Source organism: Panthera tigris, chromosome D3 (assembly GCF_018350195.1).
Source record: "Panthera tigris isolate Pti1 chromosome D3, P.tigris_Pti1_mat1.1, whole genome shotgun sequence".
Taxonomy (NCBI): Eukaryota; Metazoa; Chordata; class Mammalia; order Carnivora; family Felidae; genus Panthera; species Panthera tigris.
This window is the reverse complement of record NC_056671.1, coordinates 56154203-56176774: the sequence shown is the minus strand read 5'-3', so window position 1 is coordinate 56176774 and position 22572 is coordinate 56154203. Positions and strand designations below refer to the sequence as shown.

The window sequence follows — 22572 nt, the reverse complement described above, 5'->3', positions numbered from 1 at the left end:
CAGGTATTAATGTTCATTTCAAAGTGTCTCAGAAGTCGTTTGTACCATGTCTCCATACGTGCCAAGGTGGAAGAAGCACCAGGGAGCCATAAGAACACCTTTTGTTTACCAACCATTGGACTTACACGTGGTCCAGGTCAAGGCCTCACTTTTAGTTCTTGTCTCACATGATGGGTGGGTCTACTCTGCCTTCAGTTTTTAAGGTTTGTCAAGGTTGGCCTGTTCCTACTACCAGGTAAAGAAAGGGTGGGGGTGGGGGTATGTAACTTCAAACACACTTGCAAACATAGCTTTTGATTCAGAAGTAATTTTGTGTCCTTTTAACAGAAATGGCCATTTTGCAAATACTTCAAAGGATTCACAAATACCATAAACGTTTACAAAGAGATTTAGCCAATCGTTGGCTCTATTTCCTTCTCTTACAAGTGGCATCATTCTAAAATAACCTATAAATATTTTGAAAACATGAAGCCCAAGGAAGAAACCCCAAGTTTTCTTCCAAGACCACTTCTGCATTAGAATCTGTGTTATCAACTCAATCTGAGGGGAAAAAGAGATTCAGTTCCACAGCAGACACTTAAATCAGGGAGTTTTCATTTGAAAAGCCTTGTATCAACACGACACGATTCTGCCTGAGTGCCTCCTTCCTGGCTCCCTCTCTAACAAAAGGCGGATGTGAAATCTCCCGTGGCTGTCCCTCATAATGAACTGGGCATCAGCAGGGAGTGACGTGTAAATGTGTCCCCTGAACCAGAAACTTCCCTGCTTTTCAGCTGTGCATAATTCATTCTCTAGATTCAATACCATGAGGAGTAGGATTTAAACATTCCACCAAGGAAAGACTATCTCCAGATAATTCTCAATTCATCACTTTCTCTTTACTTGTGACCTGAAATGTGGGGGCAGGGACACACTATTTGTATGAGGAGGGAGATCAGGACCTGGTGAAGCTAGAGTCAAAGAGGGTATCTCTGAAAGACAAACCTTGACAAGATGAAATCTCCCTGGAGAGACATCAGAGAAACCATATTGAGTTTCATTTAAAATTGGGTATTAGAGCTTCCATTTAACTTGTGGAGTAACTGACGGATGCATGAATTGTAGGGCTGGGATGAGAATTTAAGAGGTCATTTATTGTCTTCAGGTAATAATAACACACTTAAGCCGCTGTGGGCAGATGTGCATCTGTTTTATTTTTACGGGGCTCTGTGACTGTTATGGGATTAGACACACAACACAAGACTAACTCCTCCAGGCACGGACCCTCCCTGGAGAGCTCCACCAGCCTGAGAAGCAGAGCTGAGCGCAGTACTGACCCCAGACAAGGACGACAGAAACACCAGGACATGGCCACAATGATAAAACACACATATTCTGTTAAAACGGATACTGCGATGTATTTTCTCAAGATTAGGCTATTCACCACGTAGAGCCGGTGAAGAAAACCAACGAAAGGAAAACTTTACTATTAAGCTGCTTGGAGCAAACATGAGTTTTATCAGAGGCCGGAGTTGCCTGCTTGTTATTCCAGGCTTTTCTAGGCAGCCCCCCGCAATTATTAATGTGTTCTTCGGTATCAGTCATCACTCAATAATAATGCTTTTAATGTGTGCACAAAGTTTCACTTAGTCTGACACTCTGAAGTCTTAACTCTAGCTAATAACTGCCACCTCTCAGTAAATATGAACAGAAAATACTCTTTTCTTTCATGATGCTCCTATCTTTTACAATTAACTGTTACTTTTAAAAACAGATTCAATTTGCTCTTGCCGTATCACCACCATGTATCCCAAGTACAATTTTTTTCTGAGAGAGAGAATGCTCCAGGGCATGTGTATGAGTGCGGAGGGGGAGGGAATGACTATATATTTTTTTTAACATTTATTTATTTTTGAGAGAGAGACAGAGTGTGAGCAAGGCAAGGGCAGAGAGAGGGAGACACAGAATCTGAAGCAGGCTCCAGGCTCTGAGCTGTCAGCACAGAGCCTGATGTGGCGCTTGAACTCACGGACCACGAGATCATGACCTGAGCCGAAGTCTACGCTTAACCAACAGAGCCACCCAGGTGCCCCAAGAGAGAATGAATATCTTAAGCAGGCTCCACACCCAGCGCAAAGGCTGATGCAGGGCTCAATCCTACGACCCTGGGATCATGACCTGAGCCAAAATCAGGAGTCAGACACTTAACTGACTTAGCCACCCAGGTGTCCCCCAAGTACCTTTTTTTAAAAAATAGAATGATTAAGGGGCACTTGGGTGGCTCAGTTGGTTAAGGGTCTGACTTCGGCGTAGGTCATGATCTCATGGGTTCATGAGTTTGAGCCCTGTGTCGGGCTCTGTGTTGACAGCTTGGAGCCTGGAGCCTGCTTTGGATTCTGGGTCTCCTTCTCTCTCTGCCCCTCTCCCCCGCTCACAATCTCTCTGTTGAAATAAACATTAAAAAAAATTTAAAAATAGAATGATTAAAAGATTTCTCCAATCACCTGTGAAAGGAGTTTCTATAACTAGCCTTGAAAATCCACCTCCATTGTGACAGCCATGTCATTACCTGCCTGAACCCCATTAGATACTATTCAGTAGGTGCCTGACTTAGCCTGAGTGCCCACAATATTCTAAGTAGACAAAACAAATAAATACGACTTTCAAAACAGCATATATATGTTTTGATGTTTTTAAACTTGGAATTAATGAGTCAATAGTTATAGCCTTGAAATGACTTGGAAACTTGGCTTTTATCCCAAGAATGAAGAAATTTTTGAATTCTAAAACAGTTCTTGGTGGCATGTGTGATGTTCACCGATATGAAACTCAGCTGCATATAACAAAAGAGTAAAAGGCCACGGCCTTACACACACACACACACACACACACACACACACACACACACACACCAGGCATACATTTCTTCTTATGGTCAGAAGTGCAGATGATTATAGCTGATTCTATTTGCCTAAATGTCCATCTGTTTCAAACAGTGGGTGGCTTGGTCCATGCTCTGAAAATAATTTCAATGACCCAGAGCTCATTCCCATGCCACAGCGCTTGGCTGGTTTCCTCAGGGCACCAACTTTTGCTCAGTGCTCCCCCTTACCCCCGCCCACAACTTGGCTCCCAGTCCATCCACTCGTTCTTGACCATATGCCTTCTGTTTATTTTCCCAGCCCTACTTGGCCCTGTTCCCTCTCACCCTGACCTTAGCTCTCTCCCATGATCCAAGTCATTGCCAGTCAGGTCCCAAGTGCCCCTACCACTCCCCCCAGCATAACCCCAGGCCAACCCTTTAGGGCATGGGTGAAGCACCCACCATGGAGGACGATCATGCTCAGTCATTAATCCATCACGCATACTATTAGGTGCATAAGATATACCAAAGAGTATGTGATGGATATGCCAACACTAGGCAAAGTTGTGTGTTAGGTAAATTGTTTTCTTTGGTATTGTCCATCTCCCCCCTTCCAGATTCCTAGCTACTGTGTGCTCTTGGTAGTGCTGACCCCTCCTCAGGTACTTACCACTTTCAGCTGTCTGCCTTCTCTAAACCTTCTGCTAAGAAAAAAGCAAATGAGGGATGATAGCTTCAAGGACAAACCTTCAAGACCTTAGGCAAAGGAAGAGGTCTCTCCCAGCACTTAGCATCTGCATCTCGTGCTTCAGATTCAGCTCAAATCTAACTCCTAAGCAAGCCCTCCCTGACCACCCTCTCTCTGAAGGGGCTTCCTCCAAGTATTCCCACATCACACTGTTCTTGTCTTTGTGCTACTAACTCAGTCTGTCATGATCTCATCTGTTTGTTGTCTGTCCACTACCTCCTGCCCCCACAATGTAAGCTCTGCAAAGGCAGATCCTTTATAGAATGTATTTTGTTTACTACTGTATCTCCTTTGTCTAAAGTAGGCATAGTGGGGGCACAACAAAAAGTAAATGCCCAATGAATGTATGTGTGGGAGAGTTTCGTGGGGAGGGGATATTCACAGGGTACCTAAAATCATACCTCGTAAGGCAGAGTATGTGAGATAATTAGGAGGGAATGCATTAGGGTTGATCGGATTCAAGGCCTCAGTGTTCTAGGTCTAAAAAAGAAAGAATCATGCAGAGAAATGTGCCATCTTTCAGGTCTCCAACATGGATATGAAAAGCTCAGTAGCTGGATTGCAGCTTCACTGAGCGCACTGATCTAGGAAGCAGGGGCATTGGCTTCTAGGAGCCGGGTTCGTAAACTTGGGACACATGTGCCTCGTCTCTTCAGATGTCTTTTTCTTCACCGGCGTGTGTAACACACATTTTCTCCTTTCGTCTGCACAGCAGTGCTACGGGATAGCTACTGCTCTCATGCCATGAGGTAGGAAAAGACACACAGACTCTGGTCTCGTGACCTGTCCACTCACCGCTGAGTGGAAGGACAGGGATTTGGAGCCGGGGCAGATTCTAGGATTCTTGATTCTCTCAACAAAGCCCCTTTCTACTCTGTCATTAGAGTAAGTGGGACGTAAAAAGAACTCCAAACGGCATACAATTGTGTTCTTCAATAAAACCATTTTTCCTTTTTATAGCTCTACCAAGGCCTCCTTGTACATTTTCACTTTAACCAAATGAGTTTTCCTGAAGAAGAGCCCAAAATGTAGAGATTTGGGTGACTACTTAGTTTATTACCGGGAACAATTTTGGCTCAAAAACCTGCCAGCTGTAACATATAAATATGCTATGCTAATATTTTAGGAATCACCGTATTTTGCATTTCTGGTTACTACTTATCTCAGACTCAACTATCTCAATATGCTTTTGTATTAGTTTAGTCAAAATGGATAGAGAGCACGTACATTACCACTTACAATTTTTTTCCAACCCTAATAAAAGACATCAGTGTCTTGACTACATGTTTAGAGAAATCTATTTGAAAAAATACATCTCTTGGTATTTCACTCTTAGAGGCTGGTGCCTATCCAAAGCTCTTTATTATGGTAAAATTCATTTTTAAACTCATGAGAACATTTTGAAATGGAAATGGAAAGTGAAATACCAATAAAATTAAGACTAAAAGGATGAGGGATGTGCACGCCAGTGTTAAAATATATTCTGGTAAATCTGACTTCAAAGTGGCTAATGTACCTCCATCTCCCTCCAGCCCTGTTCATGCGGTTTAGTCTTAATTCTTCTCATAGTAGACTCTGACACAGAACCAAAATGGCCAATTGGCAAAACAGTATAACATTAAACTTCATAAATATTACATAAATGTGACAAGGTACTGATGAACTTCTCCATCAAACTCATGCCCCGCCCCAGAGAACATCCTGTGAATTACATACAAGATGGCTGCACATTAGGAGAACAGGAAATGTAAATTTCAGTTATTTAAGCTAAGATTAGTAACGCTCAGCTAAATGGGTGTTTCAATAGGGAAATGCTATCAAAATCAGGCACACACTTTTGTCACCAGTTCACCAAGCCATCGTTCCCAAAACTTCCTTTCCCAGGTAAAAGGATTCACAGTTTGTTCAGGGAATGGATTTCTTCCCATCTCCCCGAATTCTACCCTAGAATCACAGTTCATCCTTCTCTCCTGTCCCTAGTTACTCGTTTGGGCAACCAGATACCAATCCTATCTTCCATGATACTGGAGTAGAAGAGGTGTTTGTTATTTGTTTTGCATTTATTTTTGATAGAGTGAGTGAGTGTGAGAGAGAGAGAGAGAGAGAGAGAGAGAGAGAGAGAATCCAAAGCAGGCTCCGAGCTGTCAGCACTGAGCTCGATGTGGGGCTCGAACTCACCAACTGTGAGATCATGACCTGAGCTCAAGTTGGACGCTCAACTAACTGAGCCAACTAGGCGCCCCTTGTTTTGCTTTTAAATCAATGAACTCATTTGCCATTTACTCACTATAATGAAGAGGCTAACAGACTTTTGTATCAGATGTACCCAACAAAAATCAGTTTACACACACACCTTTCAATACCTCTTCACTCTATTGCTTTCTTACAGATCAAAAGTTATCACACTTCATGCATCAGTGTGTTAATACTATAATTCCCCAAGAGAAGTGCAGATACTGAGCATTTGAGTCAAGAGTGGATAAAACTTGCGCCATGTCCAAGCTGAAAAAGGTACAGCAACAACAGGAGCAGATTCATGGTAAAACCCTCAGGTTTGGTAAAGAGTGGAAGCACAGAAGTTTCTTGAAGTCTCCTTTCCTTTTTTTTTTTTTTTTTTTAATGTTTATTTTTTAGAGAGCACAAGCAGGGGAGGCACAGAGAGGGGGACAGAGGATCTGAAGTGGGCTCCACGCTGGCAGCAGGAGCCTGATGTGGGCTCAAACTCACAAACCGAGAGATTATGACCTCAGCTGAAGTCAGATGCTCAAACGACTGAGCCACCCAGGTGCCTCTGAAGCCTGAAGCCTCCTTTTTCTTATTCGCACTTTTTCAGTCTGAGGATTTACAGGAGCAAATGACAAAATTTAATATACTGTTGTCATTTAACAAATGTGGGGGATCATGGTCTCTATAGAGTTTAGAATGTTTTGTTAAACTTGAGAAAACTACAGAAAGAAAAAAAAAACCCAAGCAATTCATGAGCATTCAGCATAATTAAGGGAAAGCAAATTACTTAAGAGAAGCCCATATGAACGTTTTGACTAAATAACTAGAGCTATTACTGTAGACAAAGTCTGAAGAATAAGAAGAGTTGGTGGATAAAGTTAGTTCTAGAATAGATGTTGTATGTTAGGGGTTACCCAGTATTTGAGCCAATGTAACGAATGAAATTTGGTCAAGTGCATCCCCATCTTGTCCCCATGCCTAGTTTCTGGGTTTAGTTTCTAGAATTAATTTGACTTAGAGACTTTAAAACATTTAAGAAATTAAATTTGAATTCAACAATTGAGCATACTTTTTTTTTTTTTTTTTTTTTTTTTTTTTGCCTCTCGACTTAAACACTTGATATTACGCTGGTTGACCCAATGTCTTCAAGACGTAGCTTACATTATTTCAGTTTTGGCTATTGATAGTATACTAAACACAATAAACCTAATACCATAAAATATTGACTCATATATGTATTTGTGTGTGTATATATGCTATGAAAGAGTCTTAAGATTAAGTGTTGTCGTTTCATTAGACAAAGTAAAACTCAAAATGGGACATTAGTAAAAAACAAAAACTTTTTTTTTTTTTCAAATTTGAGAGAAAGAGGGACAGCACAAGCAGGAGAGGGGCAGAGAGAGAGAGGGAGAGAGAATACCAAGCAGGCTTTGAGCTGTCAGCACAGAGCCTGACATAAACCTCGATCTCATGAACCATGAGATCAAGAGTTAGATGCTTAACTGAGCCACCCAGGTACCCCCAAAAAACTCATTTTTTTTAAAGGTAGATGTCAAAAGTGTTACTTTAAAAAATGTTTTTTATATTAAGTCAGTATTTTTTCACTATAGAAAAAGTAGAAATGAAATTAAAGATGTCTTTTACCTTTTATAGGAGTGTGTGGGGTATGTGTATGAATTTTATATGCACTTATTAAAATGGGTATGTATACACACACACACACACACACACACACACACACACACACACGGTTGAACAGTGACCCTCCAGAATTCACATCCACTTGAAACTTTACTATATGATCTTATTAGGAAACAGTCATGGCATATGTAATTAGTTGGAAGTTATACTAAGAAGGCCATGTGGAAACAAAGACACAGACACACAGGGAAGGAGGTCATGGAATAACAGAGGCAGAGATTGGAGTGAGGTAGCTACAAGCTTCGGAGGGAGCACAGCCCTTCCAACACCTTCATTTCAGGATTGTAGTCTTCACAACTTTGAGGGAATAAATTTCAACCCACCCAGTTTGTGGTAATAGGTTACAGCAGCCCTGGGAATCAATACAGTCCACACACACTTTTGTGCTGATCGACTTGCTCCTCTTAATGTATTGTGAAAGCTGTTGTATCTTCTTCATGTGCAATATGTGTGCTACATTTCATTGTATAGGTGTACCACAATGTACTGGCTTCCAGAATTTTTATGGTAGCCTGTTTAATTCCAAGAACTTGTAGTTTGGTCATTTCCTCTTTTGGCAGTTTATTATTTCAAGACATCAGAACTGGTGGTCACTTAAATGCTAATGACGACCAAATCATTGTTGGCTCACATAAAAAGACAAGGACGTTTTTTCATGTTCCAGAATTCTTCAGGTGATTTTTGGCAGAGGTTCAGGTGTCTGCTAGTTAGAGTCCTTTAAGCCAAATGGACATTACTGGTTCTGGGCTCCCGTGTTAACAGGAAAGGAAACAAGCAATCATCTTATAAAAAAAAAAAAAAAAGTCATGTCCTTGGCCATCGTAAACTAAGGGAATCACAGGACGTCCTGTCTAATGGTATTTGGCTTCCTTTCACGGAACAAGCTCAATTAAAGCAAAAAGAACACACTCAATTCTCAAGTGATATCTGAGTGGCTGTGACCTGCTCTGTCCCAACTAGACCACAGAAAATAATCATCCATAACCTAGACTGCAAGATTACTGCTATCATGGAAGCAGTAACTCATCTGGAATTTGGCCTGAAGGTTTTGCAAGAAGATGAATAAACGACAGAGGAAATAAGTTAAGCTCACAAAATGTACTAGGAGACCTAGGGCATTTGTGAAGTCATAAGAGATTTTATAATATCTTTAGATTTTGAAACATATGTGGTTACGAAAATTTGGCCCTTAGCTGCGAAGATTCTGGAAGCTAAGCATCCCCACTCTTCTCAAAAATCACAAGGTCCCTCAGTTGATCCTTTCAGGTAAACCAAAGATTTTACTGGACATTTGCTTCCCAGTTTCTCAATTCTACTTAAGGCAATTTCTCCTTGGGGGTTTAGAGAAGTCTGGAGTCAAACTAACAACACCAAAGCTTCCAAATTAAGAGAATGCATCGAGGAAGAACTGCGGGATGTTTGCCTCTGAGTTAAAAAAAAAAAGAAAAAGAAAAAAGAAAACGGAGGGCATCTTATGCTTAAATACCCTGATTTTTAAAAGTATGAAAATTGTTCTTTGCTACCTTTAAAAGAGAAAACATTTCTACACACATTTTCCTCAAACACAGGAGTGGAAAAGTTGATCCAACATCAAGGGGACACTCAATGCAAAGAAAAAAGTATCTACATAATTACTGGGTTCTTCTCCACAGAAAAAAACATCCCCTAGCTATCCAGATGCCAAGGAAAACCTAGCTCTTAAATTTAACTCACTCATATGCAACTTTTAAAGTGGGTGTAGTAGTCGTTCTGCCCACCCCCCGAAGTAGAAGAATGATCCTGTTACCTTACTTTTTAAAAGTCTATTTTAATAGAGTCTGTTATTACATACCTACAGAGAGCTGGACCTAACTGCTAGAAAAGGCACTGTAGACAAAGACCAGGTAGATCAACTCTTCTTTTTTCTTGAGGAGTTTGTATGCAGGTGAAGAACACAAGACCCGTATCCATTAAAATCTAAGACAAGACTATATTACAATATCTATAATACATTTTTATAATCCCCTTAACAACAAGAAGATAAAACACCTCATTTTAAAAAACAGGCAACTGATTTAAGCCGACGCTTCACTAAAGATACGCAAAAAGGCAAATAAGCACACAAAAAGACAGCTAGTATCATTCATCTCCAGGAAAATGTCAATTAAAATCTCCATGAGATACCTCTACACATCTGTTAAGGATGGCCAAAATTTACAAGACTGATAACACCAAGTGTTGCCAAAGAGGTGAAGCACCTAGAACTCTCATGCATTGCTGGCAGCAATGTACAATGGCACAACCGCTCTGGACATTTGCGGTTTCTTAAGGTTGACTATAGGACTCAATCATTTCCCTCCTAGGTACTTACCCCAGGGAGATGAGAACATATATTTCCATAAAGACTGTACATGACAATTCACAGAAGTTCTATCCATAATTGCTAAAAATTGGAAGTAACCCAAATGTTCATCAACTGGTGAATGATAAAATATGGTGCAACCATACAATGGATTGTTCAGCAACCAAGAGAGCCGAACTGCTGATAAACCCAATCTGGATGAATCTCAACATTATGCTGACTATAAGAAGTCAGACACTATAGAGTACAATCTGCATGGTTCCATTTAGATCAAATGTAACCTACTGGTTGGTGACCATGTAAGCAATTACCAATATAGAGCAGTGGTTGCCTCGGGCTACGGACAAAGGGTACCAGCCATCTTCTGGCAGTGATGGCTTCAAGGGCAAATACACGGCCAAACCTCACTGAATCATACACTGGATGCAGTTTAGTGCATCTAAGTTAATTCTTAATAAAGCTGATAAGAGGGAAAGGGCTACCATGTAATTTGTTTGAATTTTTTCCTCCGATTCAATTTAGACTTTTAACTAACATCTGCTACACGCCAGGTATTGTAACAGGTACTGAGACCACAAAGATAATAGATTATTATAGAGAAAGGGTGACCGTGGACTGGAACTCCTAACAACAATACTGGCTGACAGTTCTGTTCTGTTCTATTCTATTCTATTCATTTATTTGTGAGTGAGGGACAGAGCATGTATGCAATCAGGGGAAAGGGGCAGAGGGAGTGAGAGAGACAGAATCTTAAGGAGGCTCCATGTTCAGCATGGAACCTGATGTGGGGCTCGATCCCATGACTCTGGGATCATGACCTGAGCTGAAGTCAAGAGTCGGGTGCTCAACAGACTGAGCCACCCAAGTGCCCCTACTAGTAAGTGCCCCTACTAGCTGACATTTTAAGAGATGTTTACTTTGTACCAGTCACTGCTTGGTATACTTTATATTCCATAGTTCATTTAAATCCTCATTAAGAACTCTGTGAGGCTGATGCTATTATTATTTCCACCTGCTTAAGAGGCTAAGAGAAAAACGAGGCTCAAGAGGCTAAAAAGTTTACACTAGATCATCTGGTTAGAAAAGGGTAGAGCTGGCATAGTGAGTCTGTCTCTCTAGCAACCTGAGACTTTGAGAACCCCGACTGTTCTGAAGGTGGACCAAGAACAGAGGTGCCGGATGGTGCAGACCATCTGCTCAGTCCAGTCCAAGTTCTGAACTGGGGTTGAGGTAGCAGTGACACAGTCATCACACAGGCTAGAAATATGTTTGCTGTTATTCATGCTGACACCTTTAAGTCAATGTTATGACAATGCTATGTGCAGATCAGAAATCCCAGGGAGAGAAAACCTGGCTTCTCAAACACCAAACCTGCTTTTCAATTTACCATGCACTGCTAGGCCCACTAGGGGATTTTGCAAAGACTTACAGGTCCCTGTTCTCTCTGCCAGCAGCCCCCTGGCCTCGCTGGCTGATGGCTCTCATCTCTTTCTCCTCCTCTCTGGAGAGCTGGCGTTGGAGGGGCAGATTCACTCTGCTCCCAGACACAGAAAGACAGGGGTCAAAGAGTGAGGAGGGAGAGGCTGGCACACCCGTCTGGGAAGCCCTCACACTGTACCCACCGAGCACCCCCTCTTCCCCATCCTCCTTTACTAACAAGACATTCAGCCCACAAACTCCACAAGCTTTCTATTTCATGGTTATTGATGGTGAGCAGGTTCCTATAGCTGGGATAATGCACTCAGAGCTCCCCTTTTGTTTATTCCTAATTGGTCAGTCTCCATGGGGATTCGCTCAGCCTACATCCAGACTGGGGGGTGAGGGGGCTGGAGCAGGGAGGTACCGTGAATGCAGATGGCTGGTTTCCTGCCCGCATGGCACTATCGCAGGGGTCACATTAAGGCCAGATATTGCTCAATAACTTCCAGAAGGTAGGAAGCTGGTCGAAGAGCTGGGGAGGCCAGACGTCTGCAGCTGAAAAAATGGCACTGACATGGTACCTCCAGCTTTAGGGGCCCACATAGCACCTCACACACACAGCAGGTGCTCAAACGAAGAGAAGAAAACAAAAATTCCAAGGGGGTATCGAGAAAGAAATCTCCCAGAGGATTATTTTGCAGTTAGTACAATATTCCTGGAGCATACTAAGCAGGCCGGACGCATTACAGATCAACACAGGCGGCGGCTCCAGAGCAGCCGGGAGAAAATGAAACAAAATCTGGGCTATGGGCTGCTATGTGCGCAGCCTCACAGGGCAGATACTGGAGGAGCACATTTCATTTGTGATCTGTGACCTTTTTTTAATGTAAGAATAGTACCTGCATCAGGCAATTCTTTACCATCATCCATGTGACTTCACTAAGTCTGTTATTTTGAGATGCTTCCCAACATATTTCAGCCCGTAAACCTCGTGATTTAAATGAAAACTAATTTAAAAAAATTTTTTAATGTTTATTTTTGAGAGACAGAGAGAGAGAGAGACAGAGAGACAGGGAGGGAGGGAGAGAGCGCACTCGAATTGGGGAGGGGCAGAGAGAGAGGAAGACACAGAATCTCAAGCAGGCTCCAGGCTCTGAGCTGTCAGCACACAGCCCCACGCAGGGCTCGAACCCACGAACTGTGAGAGAACGCTAAACAAAAACTAATTTTTAAAATTCGTGCTATTAAAGTACTAACTGAACCACCATTGATGAGGCAATACATTTATGGAATTCCAATTTAAAAACAAAATGGTACACATGTACTTATCTGTGCAGTTGCCACCATTATTATTCTCTGTTTCTCTGTGCACATCAAGTAAGTGGGAATAGTCTTATTTTCCTTTCTGTATAACAGTATACTGTACTGTATTTAACCTAGCGATGGTCAACACAACTACCATAAAAATCTGGAGATCAAAGAGATAAGGCTTTACTCTTTCCATGTGACTTTCTGTTAGGATAAAGGAACTTTCCTACGCAGGTCCCTCAACATTGCTCAGACTTGTGCCTCATGGCTGTATTAAAACTTACTTACAGAGGTCATACTAAGGGAGACACACACACACACACACACACACACACACACACACACACACACACAGTTTTTATTTACAATGCTCCATTTCTGAAAGCTTGTGAAAATTACAGGACTGATAACTTCACTTCTGCTGGACAGTGATCACAAAAATCGGGGTCAAGTGTGGGTCCCCCCCCCACCTTCTCAGATGCCTCCTACCAAGTACTATTCGACAGCCTGCTGTCCCTGACCCTGGGGGTTTTAGGAGGAGGGGCTGTGCAATATTTCCCTCTGCATTCTGGGGGCCCAGGAGTGGAGAAGAAGTCAGTAAGGTTGCCTAAAGAATAGATTCTTGAGCGACTGTGGGAGTTTGGGCTTAAATCTCAATTCCTATGTAAAATCCAGAAGTGGGAATTTAAAAAGCTACATTAGCAACAACTTGAAAACATGTTTTGGTATTTCAAAATGACAAAAGGAAATAGATGTGGTAGGGGGTGGAGCCCACTTTGGAAGCTTCACTTTCTCCCGATGTGTGGACCCACCAAATGCAAACCCTGCAAGGAATCACAGGGTTGGGGGCTCTTAAATAAAGGGATACTGCTATTTAGCATAGGAAAATGTCCCCGAAATGTTCATGCCTCTGGCAATTTTGACAAGTTACCTCTCAGGGCTTTGCCAGGATAGGATTATACTCAAGAAAAAAATTAATGTCTTTAAAACAAAGCAAAACAAAAACACCACTTCTGAGGGGGGAAAAATGGGATCACAGAAATCTAAGGAAGAACAGTGGAAGAGAAATTTCAGGCTTATGCAACAACCAACACTGACCATCGACTCCAGGATCAATTCTCTATGATAGATGACAAGTCTTATAGACTACCAATGCACACTATACATTAAAAAAAATTTTTTTTAACGTTTTTATTCATTTTATTGAGAGGCACAGCAAGAGCAGGGGTGGGGCAGAGAGAGAGGGAGACACAGAATACAAAGCAGGCTCCAGGCTCTGAGCTGTCAGTGGGACTCGACCCCATAAACCGTGAGATCATGACCTGAGCCAAAGCTGGACGCTTAACCGACTGAGCCACCCAGGCGCCCCTGAGTACACTATACATTTTTAACTCCTACTTTTCGCTCTCAAATCTCTTGCCCTTTTTCTTTTCTGTTCCAAGTCATGGCCAAAATCTGATGCCTCTTGCCTCTAGCAAGTCAGGTCTAGAAATAACAAAGACTGAGCTCTAGCCATATTTTCTTTACTGGACAAACTACACAAAGTACACCATCACTAAAAGGAGCCATATCAACTTGACTATCCTATGTATATATCACCACCTTCTGCTCTTTTAGAAACAAACAAAAAAGTCATGCCTAAAGAGGAAAGTTTGTCCTGGTTCAAGTGAGTAAAATTCTAATTAGCCAGGGGAGATCTGACACTGAAAACGTACAAGTATTTCTTCTTTTTTTAAGTAACCTACTAAGAAATCATTTCTTGGTGGCCTACAAAAACTGTTTAATCTTTATCCCGCTATTTTCATTAAAATGAATGATCACCCTTAGGGGATGCATTTAACAAAAAAAAATTTGGAGAAATTTCTTTGATTCATACTACAGGTTAAAAGGTGGGTAATTTCAGTTTTTGCCTATGTGAATTATACATTTCCATTTTGAAAGAATTTTCTCAGGAAAATACAAATTCTAAGGGCCCCAAATACTGAGATAAACCATCAGAATTTTGAAATGAACTAAGAAGCAAGGTCCCTGTCATACTGGTGGCATGTGTGTGGAGTGTTATAGGAAAAAGGGCTGCTGGAATTGTGCGTAAGATGCCAGGGGAGTAGGACACATCCAATTTAGTATCACAGAGGCCGACACTGAATGGCAGCCTAAAGTCAGGAAGAATGAAACTATTCTAACTATATATATTCTAACATATTTCATTGTGAAGAAACATACTTTTCACAAGAAAAGAACAAATCAATTTTTTTTAAGTGAAATGTAAAAAATTCAAAAGTAAGCAAATCTACTCAATCCAGGTTAAATGCTCAGTCTACTCTAGAACCTGCCATCAAGGGGATCACCTTCTAGCCGTATAAGGAACTGGCTCTGGAGCCATTTGAAGTGCTCCAGGAAGCTTCATCTGAGAATATCTGTACATTTTCTGGCCTTAAATGACTCAGAAGGATCCTTCACAATGAAGCATCATCCACCCTGCTTCTGAGTTTGGGAGGATTAGAACAGCGCCCTCTTGAAGCTATATGCTAGCTACCTCTTGAAGTTCTACAGCTAACTATGAACTGGGCTTCTACAAATACAGAAGTCACTGTCTGAGCTAACTGCCAGTCCTGTGAAGGGACAAAGCTGCTTTGATTGCTTCTACTCCCGGAAGGAGGACTCAAGTCAGGAACATACACCTAGTCTCTAGGGCGGGACTTGAGAATTCAGTCAGGGCAAACTGAGTATTCTCTAGCAATTCTGGCCCTCTAGGGTGGGGCACTGGAGGACTCCCCATTTCCTTTCAAAACAAGAGATAAATGCCAGCATGCATTTCTATTTTCATTATGCTGTTTTTCCATTAATGAGTTTTCATTAGCCTTCAATTTTCAAGTTCTGACTATCCTGCCTGCCTTTCAATGCTTCTGCCTTATCTTCCACTACTGCCCAATATGCACACCTTGTCAGGCCAATGAAAATTCTGATTCTAAAGCCTACACTCCTTTCACCAAGACTTAAGGTCTTCCGCAGTATTGTTTAGTTTCCTAGAGCACACTGGCTTTGAGGGGATCTTTTTCTACTTTGAATCACTGTGGACTGAGGAAATGCAAACCACGTTTACTATTAGATCAAGCCAAGTATTCACAACAAGGTAAATCTGTTACACAAGGAGTTGCTTGTACATCTGACTTTACTCCAACTCAAAGTCCTTAAGGGGCATCTATCTCAGACCTATCTCAGGAACTTGTCGAACTGTCTAAACCAAATGGAATATTTAGATTAGTACCAGTATTTCCTGCTCCATTAATCTAAGGGATTATTCATGGAAGCTTCAAGAGGTCCTATCAATACAGAAAAGATACTGCATATGGAAATCAATGTTCTCAACTCAGAGGACCACTTCAAGCCACTGTTCTGCCAGGATTGTGCCCTGTAAGAAGATACAACCAGTGACACCCACTGCTGAATACAGGTGAGCATCTCACTACAAGTGCCCAGAAGACCAACCCCTTAACAGAAGTTCTGACAAAGAACCCTGAAGTTGAAAATTAGGCACCTACCAAGCATCAAGTAATCCTTTGATTTTTACAAATACGAAGAAAAATATTAAGGACAAAAGTCACTCTTTCCGAAAAGTTCCTATGATAAGTAAACCCAGATGATACTGTGGCATACCTAATAGACAAGCGAAGCTAGACTTTTTGCTGTCTGCAGCTGCTGTTGTGGGGAGTAAGGATCAGAAATCTACATTCTGGTCAGAGAAAGCTGTGTTATGACAGCCTCTATGAAATGGAACATGCCTTCACAACTCTTTCATACACACACGATATTTCTTTTTATTTTTGTTAAGAGTTCATTTTGCAAAACTGGCAATGCTGGGTGGGAGGGCCAAGGTCTGACGCTTAAATTTTAAGTTTTGCCTTCCTTTACAGTCCACTTCCTGGGGCCAAGCCTTTTTTTTCTTTTTTTTAAGTATTCCGAAACATATGCTACTGTAGTTGCATGTTCAAACACTCATGTGGAAACAGTCCCCTGGACTTATACGTTCATTCTTAAAACACTGGAGTATGCAAACAAAGATGCAGTGGGCAGAAGGCCAGTTAATAAATCTCATTTCCTACTAGCATCTGCATGAAACAGAGCTATAGGGAGTAGCTCCTCCAGGGAGAGCCAGAGCACGACTCATTCGCTCTGTGAATTAAACAGTGTCACCTCAGATGGCCCACACCACATTTATTTTTTAAGCAGCTCTTAAAATATATGGATTTCTCGTGCTCATAAATGCACTGAGGAAGCTGGGTCCAAGGCACTCACACAGTAGTGAACATGAACGGTGGAAACATCCACACAGTCCTGCTGAGCCATTTTTGCACCGGCTCCTTTCAACTGAAATTACTAATGAGAATAATTTCCAAAAGGTAACTTGCTCTTCCTATAAAAGCGCACCCGGGTTTCAATAATGGTGTACCACCCTCTCCAGTCCAGGCTACAAAAATGGGCTTGGTTACACAAAGAGATACCTGGATTAAGATAATCTGGGTCATGAACCATATTTGACCCTTATCTGTAAACAATCCAGTGCAAATGTCATGACGATAATGTCTCTTGCTGGGAAGAGTGACCATCTGTCCAGTTGACAGTGCTGGAAAGAACAGTGTTGTTCCCTAGGTGTCCTCTCCTCTTCTCACCTATGCCAGCTCTTGTCCTGGAGCTCCGGGAAGATCCCTTTGCAGTAGTAATGGCATTCTTCTCGTATTTACATAGATCGCTTAAGAAAGTCTTTGTTTTAAATGGTTGAAGCTAACAAGCAAATACAGAAAATGAAGCCAAAGGTAAGGGAACTGCTGGTAAAGAAGTCAGCAACGGAATCAGGAAAAGAATTCCCTCTGATCGTCCCAGGACTCCGGTCTTACCCAGACACTCCATGGGACTCAAAAAGAACTCTTAAGCACATATAATTTTTGAGGGCTATAATGAACCCACCACCAAAGTAGACTTTATTTGGTTAAATCTCTCTACTTGGGCTTTCACAGTACCTTCCAAGTTTCCTCAGCAATTACATGGCAATATTATTCCAGCCTCAAGATGCCAAAGTAATTATGGAACACTTCCTGGATAGAAAAATGTCTCACATTTTTCCTTCCCCTATGCCCCTCCAAAAAAATAAGTGAGAGTTGTACTACATGGGCCATCCACTTTGAAAGGAAAGCAGACCAAAGAAAACATAAGGTGGATCTGTCTTAGCCTACACCCTTTGTATAATTTAATACCAATGCCACCTTGGAGGATTCCTTCTTCATTTAACCTATGACATCTCTCACTATGGTGTCCAGTAATCCTATTATATAAAATACAAATGCAATAATGCTCTTACTGACTTCAGAATTTTGTACAGTCAGATCTTCTTTAAATTCAGTTTTGTTTTTCATAGAATTTCAGGTACCATTACAGGGACTCAAAACAAACTGGAAATAATTTAGGACATGGAAATAACTTAGATTGAATTTAAAAGGTAAATAAGATTTCATTTTATAGCAATAGTTTGCCACCAAAAGGTAGCATTTAGCCTTTCCACCACCAAGTAATTTTCCATTGCCATTTCAAGTTTGTTTATATGACTAATAAAACCCAACTAGGCAACTTCCTTTGGCGTATGTGGTAAAATTCGAACTCTTACAAGCAACTGCTACTTATATGGCAGAGATTAAATCACTTAAGAAACGAGGGTTTCAAATTTATTATCCGTAAGAACAGTTGAAAGAAGTGAGGTTTAAAAGCAACTCAGGGTTTGGGTTTTTTGTTTTTCAATTCTATTTTAGGCTTTGGAATGTGCACAGGGAAAGGTGGATGAGTAAGGGAGAGAAGGGACCCAATGTTCCAATCACAAGGATCTTCAAAAGGAGACAGTCCCAGAAGCTGTGGACCAATTTTGGTTTATATTAAGAGAATAACAAGTGCTTGGAATCTGTAAGGATGCCATGTCAACCTATTAGCTGGAACCATAAGGCATGAGATTTTGGTGACCTCATGGGCACAGCCAAAATTAACTCCAAGTATTTATGTAACTGCCAGAGATGACAGGGCAAAGGTTGCTTATGATTTTTTTTTTTTTTGAGTCAGCAAATAGGGTTTCTTTGGCCAAAGAGGAAGTCGGGGTCCTCGTGGTCCTATTTTGTAATTATGTCATATTTATACACACCACCGAATACCCACAATACCATCTGAACAAACGTTTAGATGAAGGCGTTAAAAAAAAAGAGTTATTTCCTGTTGCTCACTAGCTGAGAGGATGCGCTTTAGAGGTATGTGTGCTCTGCCTGAAGGCAAAAGCATTGTTAGTGGTTATCAAGGTAACATTTAAAAATAACTACCCTAGTACAAAAGAACTTCAGAGGAAATATGAGGGAAGCTATCAGTCTCCCCTCAAGTCTGGCCTTGAGCTGCATTAGGCTCTAGCTGCATTCTCCATTACATTGTTATCCTTATCAAACAATGCAAACAATTTTAATGAGCTTATCTACTAGAACATACTGCCAGATATGCTAATGTAAAAATGATGCCAACCTTACAGTCCGACTCATTAATCAAAAAGCTCACAATACAATGACCAAGATCAGTCCCAGCCTCACATCAGACCTCAGCAAAATAGCAGGAATTACCTTCCTACTGTTTAAATAAGGGCGGGCTCCCCCACCCATGCGGAGGCTATAAACTCCTAAGAAAATGCATAAGGGCACCCGGTTTCCCTCAGGTCCGTTGCAGTCCGGTCTCTTTCTAATAAACCACGGGTTCTATGGAGAAGATTTTGGTGAATGTCTGACACGGTGACCTCTGCTGTCAATCCTTGCACCAATCAGCGAGCAGAATTCTTACAAAGCTCCATCAATCTGGCGGTTTAACATCACAGACTGCAGCTTAATCTAGAGGATTCCATCTTTCCTGCACACACACCAGGGCAAGCGCAAACATTTTTCTCGCCATCCTCCCGTTCTCTGCCTTTAGGCACAGCCTACCCAATGGTTCCTTTAAAATCTAAAGGAAAGGAGAAAAGGAAGTGCTACAGCGTGTCTCTCTTTGGAGAAAGGGAAGAAATTGCTTGCGTTTTTACCAGTGTGGTAGGAAGGCGATGGAAGGAGACCCCTCGCAGGCAGCAAACCTATTCACAAAATGCTCTCCATCTGCAATCATGAAGCCTCAATGCACGGCTAACATGACACATGGAAACAGCAAATGATCACAAGCGCCCTCGTGAACGCACGTCTGCAGCCCGGTCCGGGCGCAGTGTCCGCTCCATTATATAACGGGCCGGATTTCCGCGCGCCCCCGCCGAGCTCCCCCGCCCAGCGCCGCTCCCGGTGCCAGCCCCATTACCTGTAGGAACGCTCCCCGCGCACTGTGTGCTTCCGGAAAGGAATGATGGTCCCGTTATCCTGGATGATGTCGTTGTTGTTCTCGCCATTTGGGGACAGGGTTTGGGTCGGACCAGGCATTGGCGCACTCCCGAGGTAGGGAACAAACCGCGGCGGGCTGGCTGGTGAGGAAGGTGGCTGCGTCGCGTCTTCCCGCTCGCCTGCTCCTCGCGCAGACCTTGCCTGCCGCCTGCTCGCTGGCTCCCTTCTCCCCGCTCGGCTCCCGCCCCGCCCTCCTGCGTCCCGCCCTCCCGGCTGCTGACGTCAAAGCGCCGGCAGCAGCACCGGGTCACGTGGCCGGGCCTGTCACCATAGCAACCCGCTAACTCATCACCTCTCCTCAATTCGCACTGGGCCGAGGCGTGACCATGCCAGCAGCTCCAGGCAGGCACCGGGGCAGGCCTACATCTGGCACGTAAAACCCCAGGCCACCCCCAGCCCCCCTCGCAGACTCGCCTCGTCTGAAAACCAGCTCTTCCTCTAACCATTTCCTTTCCGACCCGTGCTCCAACTGCAGCTGTGTACACAAAAGAACGATTCAGGCAGAGGGGTGTGGGAGACCCTTTAACTCCTTCAATACCAAGTTCTTACAGCATTCAAATTAAGCCCGGTCTGGTTTCAAAAAATATAGAGAAAGATATGGTGGCCTGCTTCTAGAAAACGTTCACCTTATCGGCTTCCTCCCCCATTCTCTCAACAGCAGCAACCTCCTTCCCAAAAGAAGCCCCAAAGCTGAAAACGTAAAAGAAAACTGCTTTTCCTTCCAATCAATGTAGCCTTTCCTTTATAATGTGAAGATTAAAGATTGCAAATTAAGAGATTATCTGCACAAAAGAATTCTCAAAGAGGGCTTAAAAAAATAGCTACCCTTTTAGCACAGGGTAACCCAAGAGCCCCCAATTCCAATTCTTCAACTGCCTCTAGATACCGATAATTAACTCATTTATTTTATTTTCATTTGTATTAAACAAGTCAACACTCAAGTATTTGAAAGCTCCCCACATTCTAGCTGTTCTGTGTCATTGCCATGCAATTTTCAAATACATTGGCTATGAGACAAGTGCGATTATCATCACCCCTATTTTAAAATGAGTAAACTATTGCATGGAAACCAATTTGACAATAAACTTCATATATTTAAAAAAAATGAGTAAACTAGTGAGATTAAAGTAACTTGCTCAAGGTCACAGAGCTAGGAAGTGGTGAACTGGAACATCAAAATGACGTGCTTTTTATCAATGTGATTGGACAGTACTGATCTATATTTAATGTGAGCTCATAAATATAGATCAAGGTAAGTAAGAATCAAGTACTTTATGTACCTTCGCAACATGACCACTGTGAACAGACCTGTGAGCCGAATTGCTAGTACTAGGCAAAGTCGATGGATTAGATTATAAACTCTCCACAGACCCCAGATGCATCCATTGCTTTCCTTCAGAGAGGAGAAGAGACTTTAAAGGATCTCTGCTCATCAAAAGTGGTCTCTGACCTTTTGTGGGTGTGAAGGGAAGAACCGGGGTATAAAAGACAGCATAAATGTATGTAGCAGAAAGTACGAGGCTATATGGCTCATCCCTTCACATCATTGTATGGTTTATCAGCTTTATCATTTTGTGGTACAGACATTTAAAAAAAAAAAACAACCCACAACTTTGTCATTCCTGACAATTCTCCAGTGTATCTCCGTGGTAATAAGTTATTTCTGGCACCAAGCTTCTAGAATTAGAAGCAAAAAGTTCGCAACCCAGATGGTAATGATAATCTCAAACAGGGTTTTTTGGGTTTTTTTGTTTTTTGTTTTCTATTTTATATTCTTCTTTGGGGCCATATTTTAGAAGTTTTTGTTTTCTGCTTTTCCAGTGAACTCCAGTGAATCTCATCACATGAGATTTTTTTCCCCCTCGTACAGTAAGGATCTACTTCTGACCTAAGACTTGCAAGGTACACAAACATATCTAAGTACAAGAGATATACAGCAAGCCTCACACTGCACAGTGAGCTAATGAGGCCTGTGAGTGTGTGTAGTCATTGCTACAAAGATCCACAGTTCCTCTTACTATTTCTGTTACTGGCCCCACAGTTGTCAATTTCCTTACTAATTTGTTCCCTTTCACCAAAGCTTCCCTTTCTTTGGGGATAGTCTGGAGGTGAAAAGCACAGTCTACAAATCAAGTATTTAATGTTTTTAGAGTACATCCTCTCATTTTGGGTTCTTTAGTACAGCTTTCTTCTCCACGATCCCATATTTAAGCAATAATTGGTGTTATCATGGGGACTAAATTTGTCAGAATTTGAATGTATAGCTCATTGACTATCCCATCTTATTTTGTGGAAATTATAGTCCCACTGTTTCTATGCTGCTTATGAAGGAGAGGACTATGGCCAAGAATTTGGGTTGATGGGCTAAAAGGGAGGGGTGGTGAGTCAGGTGAGGGAGGTATCTAAGAATCCTTGTAAATCTTCTTCTAAGACTGCTGTGAGCCATGATACTATAAAGGGACCCAGAGAGCTCCAGAGACCTGTGATTACCCTCGGAGACACTGGGGTAACCGGGGTAATAATTTGAAAATACTAAACAGATGTGTTTTCATTC

The 22572-nt window shown here is 42.0% G+C and overlaps 1 protein-coding gene across 5 annotated transcripts in view; it reads right to left on the bottom strand.

Annotated features, from left to right (window-relative positions):
* The window catches only part of MAPRE2 (microtubule associated protein RP/EB family member 2), a 158830-nt gene that overhangs the window by 78175 nt on the left and 58083 nt on the right, over positions 1-22572 (bottom strand). Inside the window, exon 1 of one of the 5 annotated variants that reach the window (XM_007090746.3) lies at positions 19939-20211. The exons of the other annotated variants lie outside the window; for them this stretch is intronic. Within the exon in view, the coding sequence (XP_007090808.1) occupies positions 19939-20057 (119 nt within the window). The 5' untranslated portion in view covers positions 20058-20211. Of the gene's footprint in view, positions 1-19938; positions 20212-22572 lie in introns of those variants that run through there. 5 annotated transcript variants of the gene reach the window in all.